Source organism: Microcebus murinus, chromosome 4 (assembly GCF_040939455.1).
Source record: "Microcebus murinus isolate Inina chromosome 4, M.murinus_Inina_mat1.0, whole genome shotgun sequence".
Classification (NCBI taxonomy): Eukaryota; Metazoa; Chordata; class Mammalia; order Primates; family Cheirogaleidae; genus Microcebus; species Microcebus murinus.
Genome location: NC_134107.1, coordinates 13,909,451 through 13,925,949, shown reverse-complemented (window position 1 = coordinate 13,925,949; position 16,499 = coordinate 13,909,451). Strand labels below are relative to the sequence as shown.

General features: G+C 52.5%; 2 protein-coding genes across 3 annotated transcripts; one reads left to right on the top strand and one right to left on the bottom strand.

Annotated features, from left to right (window-relative positions):
* The first annotated feature begins 1,197 nt into the window (after window positions 1-1,197).
* Window positions 1,198-12,449, top strand: BEST1 (bestrophin 1). 2 transcript variants are annotated; one of them, XM_012778253.3, is made up of 11 exons: window positions 1,198-1,291; window positions 2,242-2,429; window positions 3,939-4,033; window positions 4,509-4,742; window positions 5,296-5,450; window positions 5,841-5,918; window positions 6,263-6,415; window positions 7,747-7,827; window positions 8,146-8,297; window positions 10,166-10,804; window positions 11,747-12,449. In XM_012778253.3, exons 2-11 carry the CDS (start codon window positions 2,278-2,280, stop codon window positions 11,763-11,765), a joined length of 1,758 nt encoding a protein of 585 aa, XP_012633707.1. In that variant the 5' UTR covers window positions 1,198-1,291; window positions 2,242-2,277; the 3' UTR covers window positions 11,766-12,449. The 2 variants fall into 2 exon arrangements, with proteins under 2 accessions (XP_012633707.1, XP_075857938.1); XM_076001823.1 differs by having other exon boundaries at window positions 10,166-12,449.
* On the bottom strand, window positions 12,213-14,941 carry FTH1 (ferritin heavy chain 1). The gene is made up of 4 exons (XM_012778261.3): window positions 14,665-14,941; window positions 13,071-13,217; window positions 12,634-12,759; window positions 12,213-12,535 (listed from the first exon to the last, which is right to left on the bottom strand). Exons 1-4 carry the CDS (start codon window positions 14,776-14,778, stop codon window positions 12,374-12,376), a joined length of 549 nt encoding a protein of 182 aa, XP_012633715.1. The 5' UTR covers window positions 14,779-14,941; the 3' UTR covers window positions 12,213-12,373.
* Window positions 14,942-16,499: the final 1,558 nt, after the last annotated feature.

Below are 16,499 nucleotides of genomic sequence, written 5' to 3'. Positions count from 1 at the left end.
CTTTATTGTTTGCTGTGATTAGAAAAGTACCCAAGGTCGTTGTGAAATAGGGTCCCCCCCAGGAAAATAATTATAAAGGCAAGAGTGGTGTGTACAAGAATCACCTGCAATCTCAGCATGGCTAACAGTATGTCTGAGAGCAAGCAGGGTAAGGAGAGGTGGGAGAGAGGAGGGGGAGAATGGATTTATTTTAAGGCTCAGGGTCATATTGCAAATCAGGGCTTCTGAACTCTGGTCCTAAGACGAGTCACATCAAAACCCCCTGCCCTGCTTGATAAAAAAGCAACATCCCCAAGGCCACAGTTATCAGACTCTTGAGGAAGATCCTGAGAAGGTGCACATTTGATAAACATTCTGGGTGATTCTTGCATCCCCGAAAGAACAAGAACTACCACCACTTGGAGCTCTGCTCTTTTCATTTAACAGTACAAGGTGAGCATGTCAGTAGAAACCCATCACTTCCAGAAGCTTAGGAGAGCCCTTGAGTACGGACTGATGTGTTCAAATGTATTGAACCAGCTGCTGAGATTTCAACCAGCTGCCCTTGGGGGTCTGGGCACACACCCCATTTCGCACCGGCTGGTTAGGAGCCAGCAGCACAAACACCAGGGCTGCTCTGTCACCCTCCACTGGAAGGGGCCCTAGCACACCAACCCCCTGCCCACCTTCTTCCATAGCTTGCAGCAACCTATTAATGGGTCCTGCCAACCAATCACAGGCAGAATAACCCATGATGTCACCAGCGGCCAATCAGAGCTCCTGACCAGCATATGCAGAATTCTGTCACTCTTACTGAGGTGATGAAATCCCAGAGCAACACCATCCAAGACCCCGGGGCCTGGGCAGAGGCTCCCCCTTCCTGGGTAGCTCCTGGCACAGGTGTTGAAGCCCAGTTAAAACCACACCCCCCACCCAATTCTCCCTGCAAGACCTCAAAAGTCAGAATACTGGTGGAGAAGATCCATCAACCTCTGGATTTTAGGGCCATGGTACAGGGGTGTTGCCCTAAATTCCAGCCTTGGTGGCAGCCCAGCACCCCCCAGGAAGGAATTAGAGGGGCCCCGGCCAGGCTGTGCTGGTTGTTCCTTATGAGCAGATTATGAGAAGGGACCAAGACAAGGGCTCCTTTGTGGAGGCCCTGGCTTAGGGAATCAAGTGACTGCTCAGCACACACGTGGGCAGTGCCAGCCTCTAAGTGTGGACAGGGCACTGGCCACAGAGTCCCAGAGAGTCCCACCAGCCTAGTGGCCAGACCTTCCGTGGGATCGCCAGACCAGACTGGAACCCCACTGTGAGTAGGAGGTGCCCCAGGCAGACTGGGCTAGGGCTTTGAAGGCCTTCAGGGGTGGGTGACTGTCCTTGTATATTTTGTGTGATATGTACATGCAGGCAGCACATGTCAGGTGTGTGGGCACCCATATGTCTGTGCAAAGGCCCTGTGGTAGGAATGAGCTAGGTGTGCACCAGGCACAGAGAGACAGCTGGTGTGGCTGCATCAGAACGAGTAGGGGAGGCATCACCCACTGCTTTGGCAACTTGTTATCCAGCACCTTCTATGAGAAAGCACTAGGAGCTCTCACCCTGAAGCACAAACAGGCAACGAGCAAGTAGCTATCCTGTGTAATTTCAAGTAGTGATAACTGCTATCTAGAAAAATTGAGCAAGGTGAGGGAGCAGACAGTGCCAGGTAGGATGGTAGGGAACATCCTTTCTGAAGTGGGAATGAGCTGTGTAGTTTTCTGAGAAAGACTGTCCCTCAGGCAGGAGCACCAGCAGGTAGAAAGGCCCTGGGGCCACCCACAGTAGACATTTGAGCCCCTCCAGCAGCCAGGCTCTGTTCTGGGGGTGGCCCTAGCTGACCTGGCCCCTTACCTACTTCTCACCCTGGGGCCGGCCAGGAAGCTTGGGGAGCTAATGACCGAGATGGGTTCAGAGCACTGCCTGGCTCAGAAGACCTGAGCTCGCTCAGTGGGTGGACATTGCTGTTGTTACTGCCTTTGTCACCATACAAAATAAGGGCACATGCCAATACACAGACCTAGCAATGTCTGCCCAGCCCAGGCTATGGGCAGTCTCTGGGCTCACTATCTTGGGTTCCCACCTCCCACATGCAGTTGGAGCTGGAAGGGCCTTGGAGACCCCTTCATCTACCTCCCAGTGTCCAGATGGGAGAACTGAGGTCCAGAGCAGGGAAGGGTCCTGAAAGGCCCCTGTTGATGTGCCCCTCTGTCTTCCCACCAGGACCCGAGCCCACCTGCTGCAGCCCAGTGCCTGGCCATGACCATCACCTACACAAGCCAAGTGGCTAATGCCCGCTTGGGCTGCTTCTCCCGCCTGCTGCTGTGCTGGCGGGGCAGCATCTACAAGCTGCTGTACGGCGAGTTCCTCATCTTCTTGATCTGCTACTACACTATCCGCTTCCTTTACAGGTACCGGTGGCAGGGCTGGGGCTGGGGGCCTCGGAGGAATGTGGCTGGGCCTCAGAGCTCCTGGGGGCCTCCCAGCCAGCTTGGGGACTGAGGCACCAGTGATGGACAAGGCTGAGCTGAGTTCCTGACCAGGTGCTGGGGGCTGGGGAGAGAAAAGAAGTCAGATGGGGAAAGCAGCTCCACCCGGGTAGGGAGGGCCCAGTCACCTTTCCTCTACCCCAGGGAGGGCCCGGAGGACAGGCCTTACCGGCACTCAGACAGCCTGGTTCACTTAATCCCACTCATACTCACAGGCCCATACCATACAAATTTTAAAATATATATTTTAATTAAAATGTTTATCTAAGCCTGGGCATGGTGGCTCACGCCTGTAATCCTAGCACTCTGGGAGGCCAAGGTGGGTGGATTGCTCAAGGTCAGGAGTTTGAAACCAGCCTGAGTGAGACCCTGTCTCTACTAAAAATAGAAAGAAAGTAATTGACCAACTAAAAATATATACACAAAAAATTAGCCGAGCATGGTGGCGCATGCCTGTAGTCCCAGCTACTCGGGAGGCTGAGGCAGTAGGATCGCTGAGCCCAGGAGATTGAGGTTGCTGTGAGCTAGGTTGATGCCACGGCACTCACTCTAGCCTGGGCAACAAAGTGAGACTGTCTCAAAAAAAAAAAATGTTTATCTAAATAATAAAATGTAGAACCAATATAATCACAGAATATATGATAGCACTTACATTGAAAACACACTAATGACTACAATGGATTGTAGAATATCAGATACATAAAACTCTTGAGTTCCTAATAATATTAATAACAAAGCACATTTGTCTTCTTTAGTTTTCACTAGGGCTCTTTTTTTAAAGAAAAAAATTAGACTTTATTTTTTTAGAGCATTTTTAAGTTCATGGCAAGATTGAACAGAAGGGACAGAGAGTTCTCGTGTGCCTCTTCGCTCCCCCCACGCCCACGATCCCCCCACTATCAACGCCCCCACAGTGGTACATTTGTCACAGTCCACGAACCCACGGCGACACATCATTACCACCAACGTCCAGAGTTTACACCGGGGTTCGCTCTCGGTGCTAGACATGCTCTGGGTTTGGATAAACGGACAGGGACATGCACCCATCAGCACAGCATCCAGAGTAGCCGCAGCGCCCTAAAAATCCTCTGTGCTCCGCCTGTGCACCCCTCTCTTTAAAGACCACTCTTTGTCTCAACCTGCTTTTAAACAACTGTCCCTTGGCTCCTTTCAAAGGGTCAGTGGTGCCAAAAACTGGTCCCTTAGGCGGGGCCTTCCCTCCTATGCCTCACCCAGGGGTGTGAGGAGTCTCCCCAAAGCAGCCTCCTCTGGCCTGTCCAGTTCGGGGCTGCCGGAGGAGGGGCCCTGGGCCGGGCCAGTGGAAGGGACAGGGAAGACGTGGGACGACACTGAGGTGGCCCCACGGGTACCCCGGGCTGGACCTGGGGACAGTCTCAGCCACCTCTCACAGTGTCCACACCCCCCCCCCAGGCTGGCCCTCACAGAGGAACAGCAGCTGCTGTTCGAGAAGCTGACTCTGTACTGCGACAGCTACATCCAGCTCATCCCCATTTCCTTCGTGCTGGGTGAGCTCCCCCTTCCGGCGGTCGGGCCCGCGGCCGCCCGGCTCCCGGCAGACCCGGGCGGACTGCGGGGAGATGGGGCGGACGGGGCGGGAGGAGCAAGGCCCGCGGCCCGTCGGGGCCTCTCTAGTTCTGGCGGCGAGCAGACCGCAGCCCGAGACGCCCAAGTTAGACTTTGGGAAGGACGCCCTGCCGTCCGCGCTCAGAACCCCGAAGCGCCGACATCCGGGTCCCTGGCGGCCCTGCGCAGGAGGGGAGGGCCTCTGGCGGATTTCTGGGGTCGACAGGGGACTCCAGGGAGAGAGAACCCTTGAGGCTTTCGCCTGCAAGCGAGGCTCTGCCTGGCCCCCGGCACCCCCAGCGCCTTGCGGGGGAGCTGGGGCTGGGTCTCTCGCGTCACGCGGACGCAGAGACGCGGCGTCGCCGGCGCTGGGCTCCGGCCCTCGCCCCTCCCCCACTCCCCGCGCCTCCCGCCCAGGCTTCTACGTGACGCTGGTCGTGACCCGCTGGTGGAACCAGTACGAGAACCTGCCGTGGCCCGACCGCCTCATGAGCCTGGTGTCGGGCTTCGTGGAGGGCAAGGACGAGCACGGGCGGCTGCTGCGGCGCACGCTCATCCGCTACGCCAACCTGGGCAACGTGCTCATCCTGCGCAGCATCAGCACCGCCGTCTACAAGCGCTTTCCCAGCCTGCAGCACTTGGTGCAAGCAGGTGGGCGGGCCCGCGAGGGGCGGGGCGGGGCCAGGGACTGAGGGTGTGGCGGACGGGGAAGATGGGTGGAGCCAGAGTCCTTTGGACTCGAGGATTGGGTGGCCCAGGAGCGGGGTGGGGCCAAAACCTGGGGGACGAATTGGGCGGGGTGGAGTCAGGAGCTTGCCCTGGAAGGACAGGCATTCGAGGCAGCACTAAGGACCCTTGAGGGACAGGGAAAGGGTGGCCAGGCTTGGGAACTGGTGGGGTACTAAGCTCTACATCCCTCTGCCCTTGCCCCTGCCGATCTCCAGTTTCTAGTCTGGAGGTCTGTGACATCATTCTCTGGCCTCCCCCTCGGCCTCGCCCGGCCTGGTCCTGGTTAATGAGACAGTCCCTTGTCACGTGCTCGGCCCAGAACAACACATAGTGGATGCTCGGTAATTTTTTGCTGAAAGATGGCAAAGGAGTGCCAAGGTCCCTATGGGCTCAGCAGGGCCTGGCCTGGTCACCCGGTGCCAGCACCCGTTCTGCAGGTTCTCCCACCCACTGACTTCTTCGTTGTGCTCCGTAGGCTTTATGACCCCCGTTGAACACAAGCGGTTCGAAAAATTGAGCTTACCACACAACATGTTCTGGGTGCCCTGGGTGTGGTTTGCCAACCTGACAATGAAGGCCTGGCTTGACGGCCGAATCCGGGACTCTATTCTGCTCCAGAGCCTGCTAAACGTGAGCCCGCTGCACAGATGGGGCTGCCAAGAGGTGGGAAGGGTGTGGCCCAGATGAAACAGGTTTCCTACAAAGAAAAGGCTTGAGCCCCTGAAGGTCTTCCCAGAGTCTGTGGTGGAGTTATAGGATCTTTTCCAACAGGATTCCACAGCCCAAGGTGGTTCCTCCTCAAATGCCCCTCCCATCTCCCCTCTAAGTGGGCCTGTGAGATCTTGGTTCCTTTTTGCTGGATGAAGAGGTGGAGGCATAGAGAGGTTTTGTGAGCTGCCCATGACCACACAGCCGAGACTGGACCATGAGCACCAGACCTTGGTACCTGGATAAGAGCTAGGGGTGCTCCTGGGAGAGCAGGTGGTGCTCAGAACCCCATCCCTCCCTCCTGCCCCCCAGGAAATGAACACCCTGCGTACTCAGTGTGGACACCTGTATGCCTACGACTGGATCAGTGTCCCATTGGTGTACACACAGGTGAGGACTAGGCTGGTGAGGGTGCCCCTTTGGGAAACTGAGGCTAGAGGGACCTAGGAAGTAGCCTGTGATGAGAAGGGCTCACCTGGAGGCTGAATAAAAAGCCCACCCTGGGAGTTGGGTCTGGACTTTGAAGTGCCAAGTTCTAAGAGTCCAGGCTCCTGCCTGGTCCAGCCCAGTAAAGGCAATGTGATTATCCCCATTTTAAAGAGGAGTTAACCGAGACCCAAAGTCACATGAGTATGAAAGTCAGAGCAAGGCATTGGACGCGCAGCCTCAGGAACTTCCTGTTTTCAGGGATCCCACCAGCCTTTTCTGCCGCCTCCTCCTCTCTCCCCTCCCAGGTGGTGACTGTGGCAGTGTACAGCTTCTTCCTGGCTTGCCTTGTTGGGCGGCAGTTTCTGAACCCGGCCAAGTCCTACCCTGGCCACGAGCTGGACCTGGTCGTGCCCCTCTTCACATTCCTACAGTTCTTCTTCTATGTTGGCTGGCTGAAGGTGAGCCTCTCCAGCACCTGGACGGGCTGGAGGCATGCCCAGAGAGGTTTTGGCCAGCAGCGGCCCAGGATGAGAATGGACAGCCAGGAAAGGAGGGTCTCAAATATGAAAAGCAGCGTGTTGGGCCCCAAGCACAGTGCACTGGTCTACATGTTCTCCATGTTGTTACACCACAGAAACTGAGACCCTGAGGGGAGGGGCTTGCTTGAGGCCTGTGTCTGATTCCAGTGCTTCATCCCAGGCCCAGAACTCAGCAGCATGAAAGACAGGGAAAGCTCAGTCAGTCTAACCATTTGGTGACTCCTGAAGAGAATGTTCTTCAAATGTTTCCAGAGCAAGGGGAATTCATGGAATCTGAGTGGCAGTGGCAGGCTCTGCTGGTGAGGCCACATCTCTCACCTCTGCTTGGTAAAACAAAGCCCTGAGGTTGACTAACCCCTGCCCTTTAGAAGGCAGATTGGCACCACCTGTCCTTACTCAAGATGCCTATGGGGGAGGGAGGTCTCTCATCCCTACCCCAGGTGACTCATCCAAGTATTCCTTCCCACCTCTGCCAGTACTCCTCCTAACAATAGAAAACACAATTTTCTCTCCACCTCTTTATCTTTCCTTCTTTCTCTTGCCCACCTACTTCTCCCTCCCTTCTTTCTTCCTTTATTTTTTGGTATTTGTGGTGTGGGCCTCTCTCTCTCCCCTTCCTGTCCATGTATATCACACACACACACAGACACACACACACACACACACACACACGTGCACTTGTGATTCCCTCTGTATCCTCCCCCCAGTTGTCTTTGGTTTCTGCAGATCAAAACAGATCACACCACTTTTATGTTCGAAATTCTCCAAGGTGCCCCAATTGCTTGCAAGATGTCCCCTGGATCCTTAAGGCAGCTCATCACCTCTGCGGGGCTTTGCCAGGGTACATCAGAGATTAGTATCCAGGAATCTGCCCACTTGGACCACCCTTTAATTCAGCATAGCCTCAGTATATATCTCTGTCACATTAGACTATAATGAATAAATGTTTGAAAACATGAATGAATGAATAAAATAATGTAATTCCAGGTAAGATACGTGCGGTGAGAGGAAGGTGATGACTTCAGCTGAGTGACACACTCAGGGACAGCTGTGGGTGTTCAGAGAGGGACAAGCTCAGGAGAGTCAGAGGGGCTGAGGGTCCATAAGGGAAGGGGTTGTGGCTTTGAAGACAATGGTCAGGCAGGAAGGGTATCGTGGGGCGAGAGATGGTAGGAGCTAAGGTGTAAGAGTGGGAAGCAGGGCCTCAGGGAGTTTTACCTGAGGGTTCCAGAGCCTCACCTATCTTCAAGGTGGCAGAGCAGCTCATCAACCCTTTTGGAGAGGATGATGATGATTTTGAGACCAACTGGATTGTCGACAGGAACTTACAGGTATGGGGAGAGTGGGAGAGGCCACACTGTGGACCCTCCCCAAACTGGACCCCAAGGAAGGGGACTCCACAGTTCTATAGGGGGGCCTCACGGTCAATTGTCATCCCCTTCCACCCCACGGCCCCCTGCAGCCAACCATTCACTCACAGGATTCTCACCTCAACTTTTGAGACTGCAGGTTGACATCGGTCTATTTCACAGGTAGGGAAACTGAGGTCCAGAGAGAGGGAAGTGACTTCTCCAACCCATCAGGCAAGTTCATGGCCCTGCCTGGGATGACGTTTCTGTTTGGCTTCTCCCTCTGTCCCTGGTGACCAGGTGTCCCTGTTGGCTGTGGATGAGATGCACCAGGATCTGCCTCGGATAGAGCGGGACATGTATTGGAATGAGCCAGAACCACAGCCTCCCTACACAGCTGCTTCCGCCCATTTCCGCCGACCCGCCTTTATGGGCTCCACCTTCAACATCAGGTGGGCAGTGCCAGGGAGCCAGGTGGGAAGCCCTCAAGTGCAGGTGCCTGCCTAAGAACTCATTACTAGAACAGTGCTAGTTACTGAGGTCACATAGCTAGCAAACAGCACATCTGAGCCAGGTATGTCTGGTCCCACCTCTGCACTCTTATCCATGCTGCTCAAGCTGGAAGGGCTCTTGGGTTCCTCCAGTCTAAGTTCTTCCTTGTCCAGAAACTGAGGCCCAGGGAGAAAAAGGGACTTACTCAAAGAACAGCCAGTGATCAGTGATGCAGTGGGACGTTAGGGTCTGGTTCCTGTTATCCAGAGCTATTAGCAGCCAGAACTGTGTTTTCTAATAAGCTAAGGTGGAAGTGGGTTCCCTGGGATGGGGGAGGGGTAGCAAGTGTGTCCCAGCAGGAGGCCAGGCCAACACAGGTACCTCCTGAGTAGACTTTGTCCCACAGAGTAAAGGCCTCAGGCTCCCCACAGCAACCAGACCTTCCTCCACATGCTCCCATTTCCCTGATTCAGTCAGCATCCCTCTTGAGCTATATGTAGTGTAGAGGGCTGTTCCAGACGGCCCTCTCTCCCCAGGATGACAGAGTTGAGAGGGCTTTGAAGAGCGTTTGGCATACATCAGGGTCCATACTCAAGGTTTTGTCCACAGTATCCAGTGGTGTTCTCTCCTTGCTTTTTTTTTTTTTTTAAGACAGTCTCACTCTGTTGCTCAGGCTAGAGTGCTGTGGCATTAGTCTAGCTCACAGCAACCTCAAACTCCTGGACTCAAGTGATCCTCCTGCCCCAGCCTCCAGAGTAGCCGGGACTACAGGAATGCAGCACCATGCCTGGCTAAATTTTTCTATATATTTTTAGTTGGCCCATTCATTTCTTTCTATTTTTAGTAGAGACAGAGTCTCACTCTTGCTCAGGCTGGTTTCGAACTCCTGACCTCGAGCGATCTGCCCACCTCGGCCTCCCAGAGTGCTAGGATTACAGGCGTGAGCCACTGCACCCAGCCTCTCCTTGCTCTTTTAAGAACCAAATATCCTAATAAACTGCAATTAGGACTAGAGTCTATGGGTTAGTGTGAAGAGTTGGGAATATGACATGAAGGCTGGGGGCTGGGCTTGCTTAGGTCAGAAACATTTCTGGAGAATGCCTTTGAACCCTATGTGGTCTGTACCCCAGCAGCTGAATGTCGGAGTGGAGGAAAGTGGATAACAGAATAATAAAGCATAGACTGTCTCCAAGGAATGCACAATTTAGTGAGGGAGCTCAAACCCAAGGCCCAAACTCTGGGTACAAGGTACAAAGTACTAGATGCCTAGAAAAAGGGTATAACAGAAGTCACCTTGGCTGGGCCTTGGAGCATGGGGAGAATTAAGACTTGGGCAAGGGCAGGCCATACTCTGGTACAGGTAAGTTCTCTCTTGCAGAGTAAAGGTATTGGGCTTCCCAAAAGCCTGCTGCCAGGAAGCCAAACTTCTCTTTTTGTGGCTGTTGCTCCTCTGTTAGAACCACAAATCCCTGGCCTTGCCCAGTCATTCTTAGGCCTGATCTGAACCACCCATACCTGGGGACCACTGGTTCTGACTGCCTAAAGTGAGGTATTTTAAAGGGAAGAACCGAGTGATAAAGAGGAGGCCCTTCAATGCCAGGCAGGGGGTATGTTGACTGTGGGCAAGATGCAGTCACAAGACAGAGCGAGGTGAGCTGGGCCTTGAGGGCTCAGTTGGGAAGATCAGGAGAGAGGTGAGAGTTGGGGTATTGTGAGGAAGGCTGTGTGACCTTGGCCTTGGGAGGGAGAGGACAGGGTAAGAGAGAAGCATGGTCATGCTTTGATCCTTTGTCCACTCACTCAGCCCTGTGTCTCCCCTTCTTTCCAGCCTGCCCCAAGAAGATATGGAGTTCCAACCGAATCAGGAGGAGGACGAGGACGATGCTCACGCTGGCATTATAGTCCGCTTCCTAGGGCGGCAGTCCCATGACCACTATCCTCCCAGGACAAACTCAAAGACCAAACTACTATGGCCCAAGGAGTCCTTTCTCCATGAGGGCCAGCCCAAGAACCCCAAGGGGGCCAAACAGAACCTTAACGGCCAGGAAGACAGCAAGGCCTGGAAGCTTAAGGCGGTGGACACCTTCAAGTCCGCTCCACTGTATCAGAGGCCAGGCTACTACAGTGCCCCCCAGACGCCCCTCAGCCCCACACCCATGGTCTTCCCCCCTGAACAATCAGAACCCCGAGGGCTTCACAGTGTTGCAGGCATAGATACCAAAGATAAAAGCCTAAAGCTTGAGACTTCAGGGGACAAGAACAGTTTTGAATTGCTTTCAGAAGGTGATAAGGCCTTGGTGGAGCAACCAGAAGCATCTCGTGTGAGGAGAAAAACTGTGGAGTTTAACCTGACAGATATGCCGGAAATCCCTGAACATCTCAAAGAACCACATTTGGACCAGTCAGCAACCAACATACACACTATTCTCAAAGATCGTGCGGATCCTTACTGGGCCTTGGAAAACAGGTCTGTCCTCCACCCAGGCCAGGGTCACTGCACTGCCCTGTGTGCATGAGCCCTCGCCTCCCTCCCCAGCCCAGCCTCCCTTGCTGAGTCTACCCTTCCTCCAGAGTCCTATGGTTCCATCACTGCCAGAGCGTGCCGGACCTATGCCCGGCACTGGCTCAGGGTATATACCTGGCCACCTCAGTAGGGACCTTAGAAGTGTTGGGGACTTTTGGTCACCTCACCCAAGAGCATGACATTACCAGGAAGACTTCCTGGGGACTCAGGTAAGGGATGAGGTTGCACTGACAATGACGCTGGAGGAAGAGCTGCCCCAGGGTAGGTAGGCCAAGCTTAGGTGAGCAGGTATCATCACTGGGCCCAGCTTACTTTGAGTAGAGGCGGCTGACACAAAAACCACAGGGCAGAACTGAGAATTCTAGGCTGTAGCCCAAGGACTCAGAGCCCAGAATCAGCTGGCAAATGACAAATGAACACTTCCCCATAACACTCTATGGTGGTACTCAAGTACTGCCACACCCCCAGGAACTGGCAGATGGGGGCAAATATTTAATTTTGTGCTTCCCTGGGGTCAGCCCAAAACTGCCATAAAACCAAGAGATGTTTCCCTTTATTCCAGATTCCTTGGACATTTTCACCCAACTGGAAACACTCTACCTCACCTCAAATCATAATGTGGGGAGGAAGTGTAACTTCCCATTTCTAGTTTTCAAGAAGTTACTTTTGTGGTCAGAACACAGCTATCGTGATTGAAAACTTGAAGGAGCAACAATTTCAGTCTTGCTTCTTCAGCTAGACAGGAACTTTGTAAGTCACCTATGACTTTAGGAAAGGATGTCATTTAAGATCCATGTCAACCTTTGCCCTCTTACTGATAAATTTAGTATTGAAATGAAGGTACCTTTCATACTCATGCTGTGAACTTTCTCACATTCTCAATAGGGATGAAGCACATTCCTAACCTGCTTCCTAAGGGGGACACTTCACCGGCCTGGTCCTCACCTGCATGTACACTAACAGGACACTGATCCGGTCACAGCCATACAGCTGTCCACACTGAAGAGTATGTTCCTCCGACAGCCTGAATTAAACGGTTAGCTAAATGGTTAACAAAAATCAGTAGTCCAGGACTACTTCAGCCTTTAAATGCCTTTTATACATAAAAACTGTGAAAGCTAGAATACATGCAATTCAGAATCAGGAGTCCTTCAGGAGTCCTTAGTCCTGGTCTGAATTCAACACAGCCACACCTTTATCTTTTTCAAACTAGAAGAGTTTAATAAATACAAATATTCTCCTAAGTGGTTCATTTTGATTAGTGCGATTGAAACCTAACTGTGGCACTAAGAAATCCAGAAAATGGCTTAGATAGATTTTTGGACCATCCCAAGATCTCAAAGACAACCGCTGGGTACCAAATTTCTTTATTTGAAGGAATGGTACAAATGAAAGAACTTAAGTGGATGTTTGGTACAACTTACAGAAAAGGTAAAGGAAACCCCGACATGCATGTACTGCCTGGGTGACCATGGAAGTCACCCCATGGCTATGGGGAAGTTAGCCTAAGGCTTAGCTGTTATCACTGTCTCCCAGGGTGTGCTTGTCAAAGAGATACTCTGCCATGCCAGATTCAGGGGCTCCCATCTTGCGCAGGTTGGTTACGTGGTCACCCAATTCTTTGATGGATTTCACCTGCTCATTCAGGTAATGTGTCTCAAGGAAGTCACACAACTAGAAAACATAATAGATACAAAAGTTAATGGTCAGATTTATCAACCACTAAGGCAAATGTTTCCTCTACATTTATTCCTTGGGTTTCCAATACTCACATGGGGGTCATTTTTGTCAGTGGCCAGTTTGTGCAGTTCCAGTAGTGACTGATTCACACTTTTTTCCAAGTGTAATGCACACTCCATTGCATACAGCCCGTTCTCCCAATCATCATGGTCTGGTTTCTAAATGAGAGGTTAGGTCAATGCATCTCTACCAATTAACCCACAAGTCAACAAGCATACAACATCTAACCACCATGCTTTGGCAAAAGGGACTTCCAAGTTTCCTGACAACAGCTTCCTATGCAACATCTTTGCCAATTACTGTTTGCCTACTTTAGTTTAGATGGTAGGGCTAAAAAGGCACAAAAAGGGCAAAAGCCCAGTATATCACCATTTTATAAATGCAACTTCTAGTTTCTAAATGATTTCTGGTATCTGAGTACAGCTTGATTAACAAAGTATGACAGACACCCTTAGGATCTTTTATTCACCTGGATGTCCTGAAGGAAGATTCGGCCACCTCGTTGGTTCTGCAGCTTCATCAATTTCTCAGCATGTTCCCTCTCCTCATGAGATTGGTGAAGAAAGTATTTGGCAAAATTCTTCAAAGCCACATCATCGCGGTCAAAGTAATAAGACTGAAAGTGAAACCCCAAACATGTTATGTTAGGGATTCCCAAAAGAAGGTAGCTATAACAGACTACAAGGAGTAGAAGTGGCCTGCTAGCCTAGCCTTGCTTTTCAGAGTCCAGCATGAAGGGGTCAGTGCCTAAGGAGACTAGGGGAGGTATGTTCCCAGATTGAACCCAACAGTAATGTTTCTATTTTGAAACAGAAAATCGAAACTTGATCTTGAATGTTTACTTCAAGGAACCTTTAGAATATCATGGGAATTCAGTGTCTTCAGGATCTGTATTAGTACAGAGGAAATTTCTCATGGCCAGTGCCAAATCTGAAGAGAGTGTACTGGAGTATAACACTGCAATGAGTCCCTCCTGCCTCTCTCCTGGATTAACCATGTTAAAGCACGGTTAAAACAAAGCACTCATGAGCTTGCTAGCTGTACAGCAGACTGCTGGATTTATTTATAAAATTAACCCCCCATGCAAAGTGACAATTGTGGGCAATATGTTGATGTCAACACTATGGGTAGAAAGCGAATATTTGACTTTCAATTTTGGCTGTGTACTGTATTTGAGTGTTCCTGAAAGGCAATGACAGTCATAGAAATCATGGCCTATTTTAAAATTCATTTGGAATATGTTTGTCTTGGATAATTTGCACCACGAAAAAGCAATTCTAAGGAAGACTCCCCCCATACCTCGAAAGACCAGAATTTTGGAAAACTGATTCCACAGATTACTGCATGGAAAAATTCCTTGTCCAGTAACTTGTCCAGACTAAGAGTTGGATTAGTGGGCCACAACTCCCAAAGAGTTAGGAAAAAAAGGATAAAGAAGTTCTGAGGCACAAGGTCGGATGACATTTCTGTGACTGCACAGGGGAGATTTCTAGAGATATGCTTCAATACCAGTGGAACTTACAGATAAGCAGAATCCAGATGTGGAGGGGGGTCAGCCCACGGAGATAAGCCACTATGCACCAGCAACCAAGGTTGCTATCCGACACCATTATCCAGCAAGCCCGCCATACGCAGGGGGATGGGAGGAGGTAGATACTCAAAAAACGGAGGATGGAGGGAGGTAGATACTCAAAAAACGGAGGGCCTCAGGGCCAAATGATCAGAGGCAGGAGGGACCAGAGTGCAAAAATCCACCTTCCCAACCACGGATCGACTGCACAGGCTGCAAGCCTGGCAACTCCGGGATCTCCTTAAATACAGAGAAGCGTGCAGAGGCAGCCCCTGACTACGAGAGAGCTTTCCCAGGGGACAGCTGAAAAGCGCCAACTGCCCAGACTTTCTGCGCCAGGGAAGTCCTGGGAGACCTCGAGCAGACTCCATTTTCCAGAAGGGCGCAGGGAGGGGGAGGGGGGAGCCCGCCGGTAGCCACACCCCCGCCCCGCCTGCTCGCCGGGGGAGGCCGCGCCCGGCCTCCACCCCGCCGCGGGCCCGCCCGCGCTCACCATGGACAGATAGACGTAGGAGGCGTAGAGCTCCAGGTTGATCTGGCGGTTGATGGCGGCCTCCGAATCCTGGTGGTAGTTCTGGCGCACCTGCGAGGTGGACGCGGTCGTCATGGCGGCGGCTGAGGAGAGGCGGTGGCGGAGGCCTTGGGGCGGTCTGAAAGAGCGGTGAGGAGGTGGCGGAGGGCTGGCTCTGAGCGGCTGGCCGGGGTGGGGGTCGAGCGCCGGGTTCCGTCCAAGCACTGTTGAAGCAGGAAACCGCGGCGACTCTCGGCGAAGAACGTCTGGCGCAGCTGGTTGCGCGCTCGCCTCTTATAGCGGCGGTGGCGTCAGGACCCCCCGGCCAATCAGCGCCGCCCGCCCGCCGCCGCGCCCGCTCCTTCCGGTGGGCGCGCGGGCCCCGCCCCCTGGGACGGCGCGGCGGGGACCTGAGGCCGCTGAGAGTATTTGGAGGAGCCCTGAGCACCCCCGGGGCAAGGGCGGCCCAGCGATTGGGAGTGGGCGTCTCTGTGCTACTAGGGCCCACTTAGTGGGCTTGGAGGGAAGATGTGAGGAGGCGGAGGAAGCCCACCTCGGAGCCCCAACTCCAGCGGCGTCCTGGGCCTTGGAACCGACGGGGCGGGGGTGATTCTCAGGTCCCAAATAGGCACCCTGAGGCTCTTGGCCCAGGGCATGTTACTAAAAAATGAAGGCAGTATGGAAGCAGCTACCACACCCTACTGGAAATTGGGAAGGTGGAAACGTGGGCCTTGGGGGCAGAGTGAGTCAGAAGTTGCGCTGGGAAAGAGTGCACTTTCTGAAAGTCTAGGATGGAGCACAATGGAGAAGTGGGGACGCGCGGCTGGTGTCTGGTTTGCTCGGCCCTTCTGACTGGGCGACCATGCCTGCCTTTTGCTGAAAGCAAATATGGCTCCTTGTGCAGTTTAGACAACAAAGGCTGGGCGGGCCTTGTTTCCCAGTTAGTCGTTGGGGGGGTGAGCCACCTGGGCTTTGAGAAAATCGCTGGTGTCGCTTAAAACTCAAAGACCTCGTTGTTGGAAAGAAAGGAGAAGCGACTTGGATCTAGAAATGAAGCCCATGCTGAGGCCATTTGGAAATGGCCTCTCTATGGGGCCCAGTCACAGGAGCCTCAGGCTTAGGTGGCCCTAGAGGGAGCCACCCCCTGGGCTTGTTGTTGGAGAGAAGCTGATGGGGCCGATGGCAGGTGACAAGTGCAAGGAACCCTGGAGGGGCAGGGCCAGTGTATATGGCTTGTGGCTGGGTCGCAGGCACAGAGTGGGTGTGAATTCACTGGTAGCAGAACTGAAGCTGCCTTCCAGGTCCACTATTCTGTCCAGTCTTTTGACACATAGCTGAGGAACCTATCAAAACCATTTTCAGGATACTTAACAGCCCTACAACTGGAATTTGGATTTCCAAACCTTTTTTTAAGAAAGCAACTCTAATGAAATATTAAATTGCTGAGGGAATTAGGATGATTTTTCTTTCTTGAGTCTTTATTTATTTCAAAATGAACCTATACTACTTGCAGGAAAAACATTTTAGTAATGCTGGGGCTACATACAATACAGTAAGGATAATGATGCTGCTGAACAAGGGGTGCCTTACCCAATCTGTGAGGGGAGGTCAAGGAAGGCTTTCTAAGAAAGTGACATTTGAGATAAATTTAAAGAAAAAGTTAAAAGGAGGGAGATAGGGAAGGGAATTCCAAGCAGAGGGAACAGCATATGCAAAGGTGTAAAGGTAGGTGTGAACGTGCACGACCTGTTCAAGGTACCTTAATGAAAGTATGTTGGCCTGGAAAGTAGAGTGCAAGTGGGGGAATGCTGGAAAGG

Coding starts and splice junctions, on each gene's coding strand:
- BEST1 (XM_076001823.1), top strand. CDS start 2,278: ATGACCATCACCTACACAAGCCAAGTGGCTAATGCCCGCTTGGGCTGC. Junction 2,430..3,938: donor ACTATCCGCTTCCTTTACAG/GTACCGGTGGCA, acceptor CCCCCCCCCCAG/GCTGGCCCTCACAGAGGAAC. Junction 5,451..5,840: donor TGCTCCAGAGCCTGCTAAAC/GTGAGCCCGCTG, acceptor CCTGCCCCCCAG/GAAATGAACACCCTGCGTAC.
- FTH1 (XM_012778261.3), bottom strand. CDS start 14,778: ATGACGACCGCGTCCACCTCGCAGGTGCGCCAGAACTACCACCAGGAT. Junction 12,760..13,070: donor TCTTCCTTCAGGACATCCAG/GTGAATAAAAGA, acceptor CCTCTCATTTAG/AAACCAGACCATGATGATTG. Junction 12,536..12,633: donor CTGACAAAAATGACCCCCAT/GTGAGTATTGGA, acceptor TATGTTTTCTAG/TTGTGTGACTTCCTTGAGAC.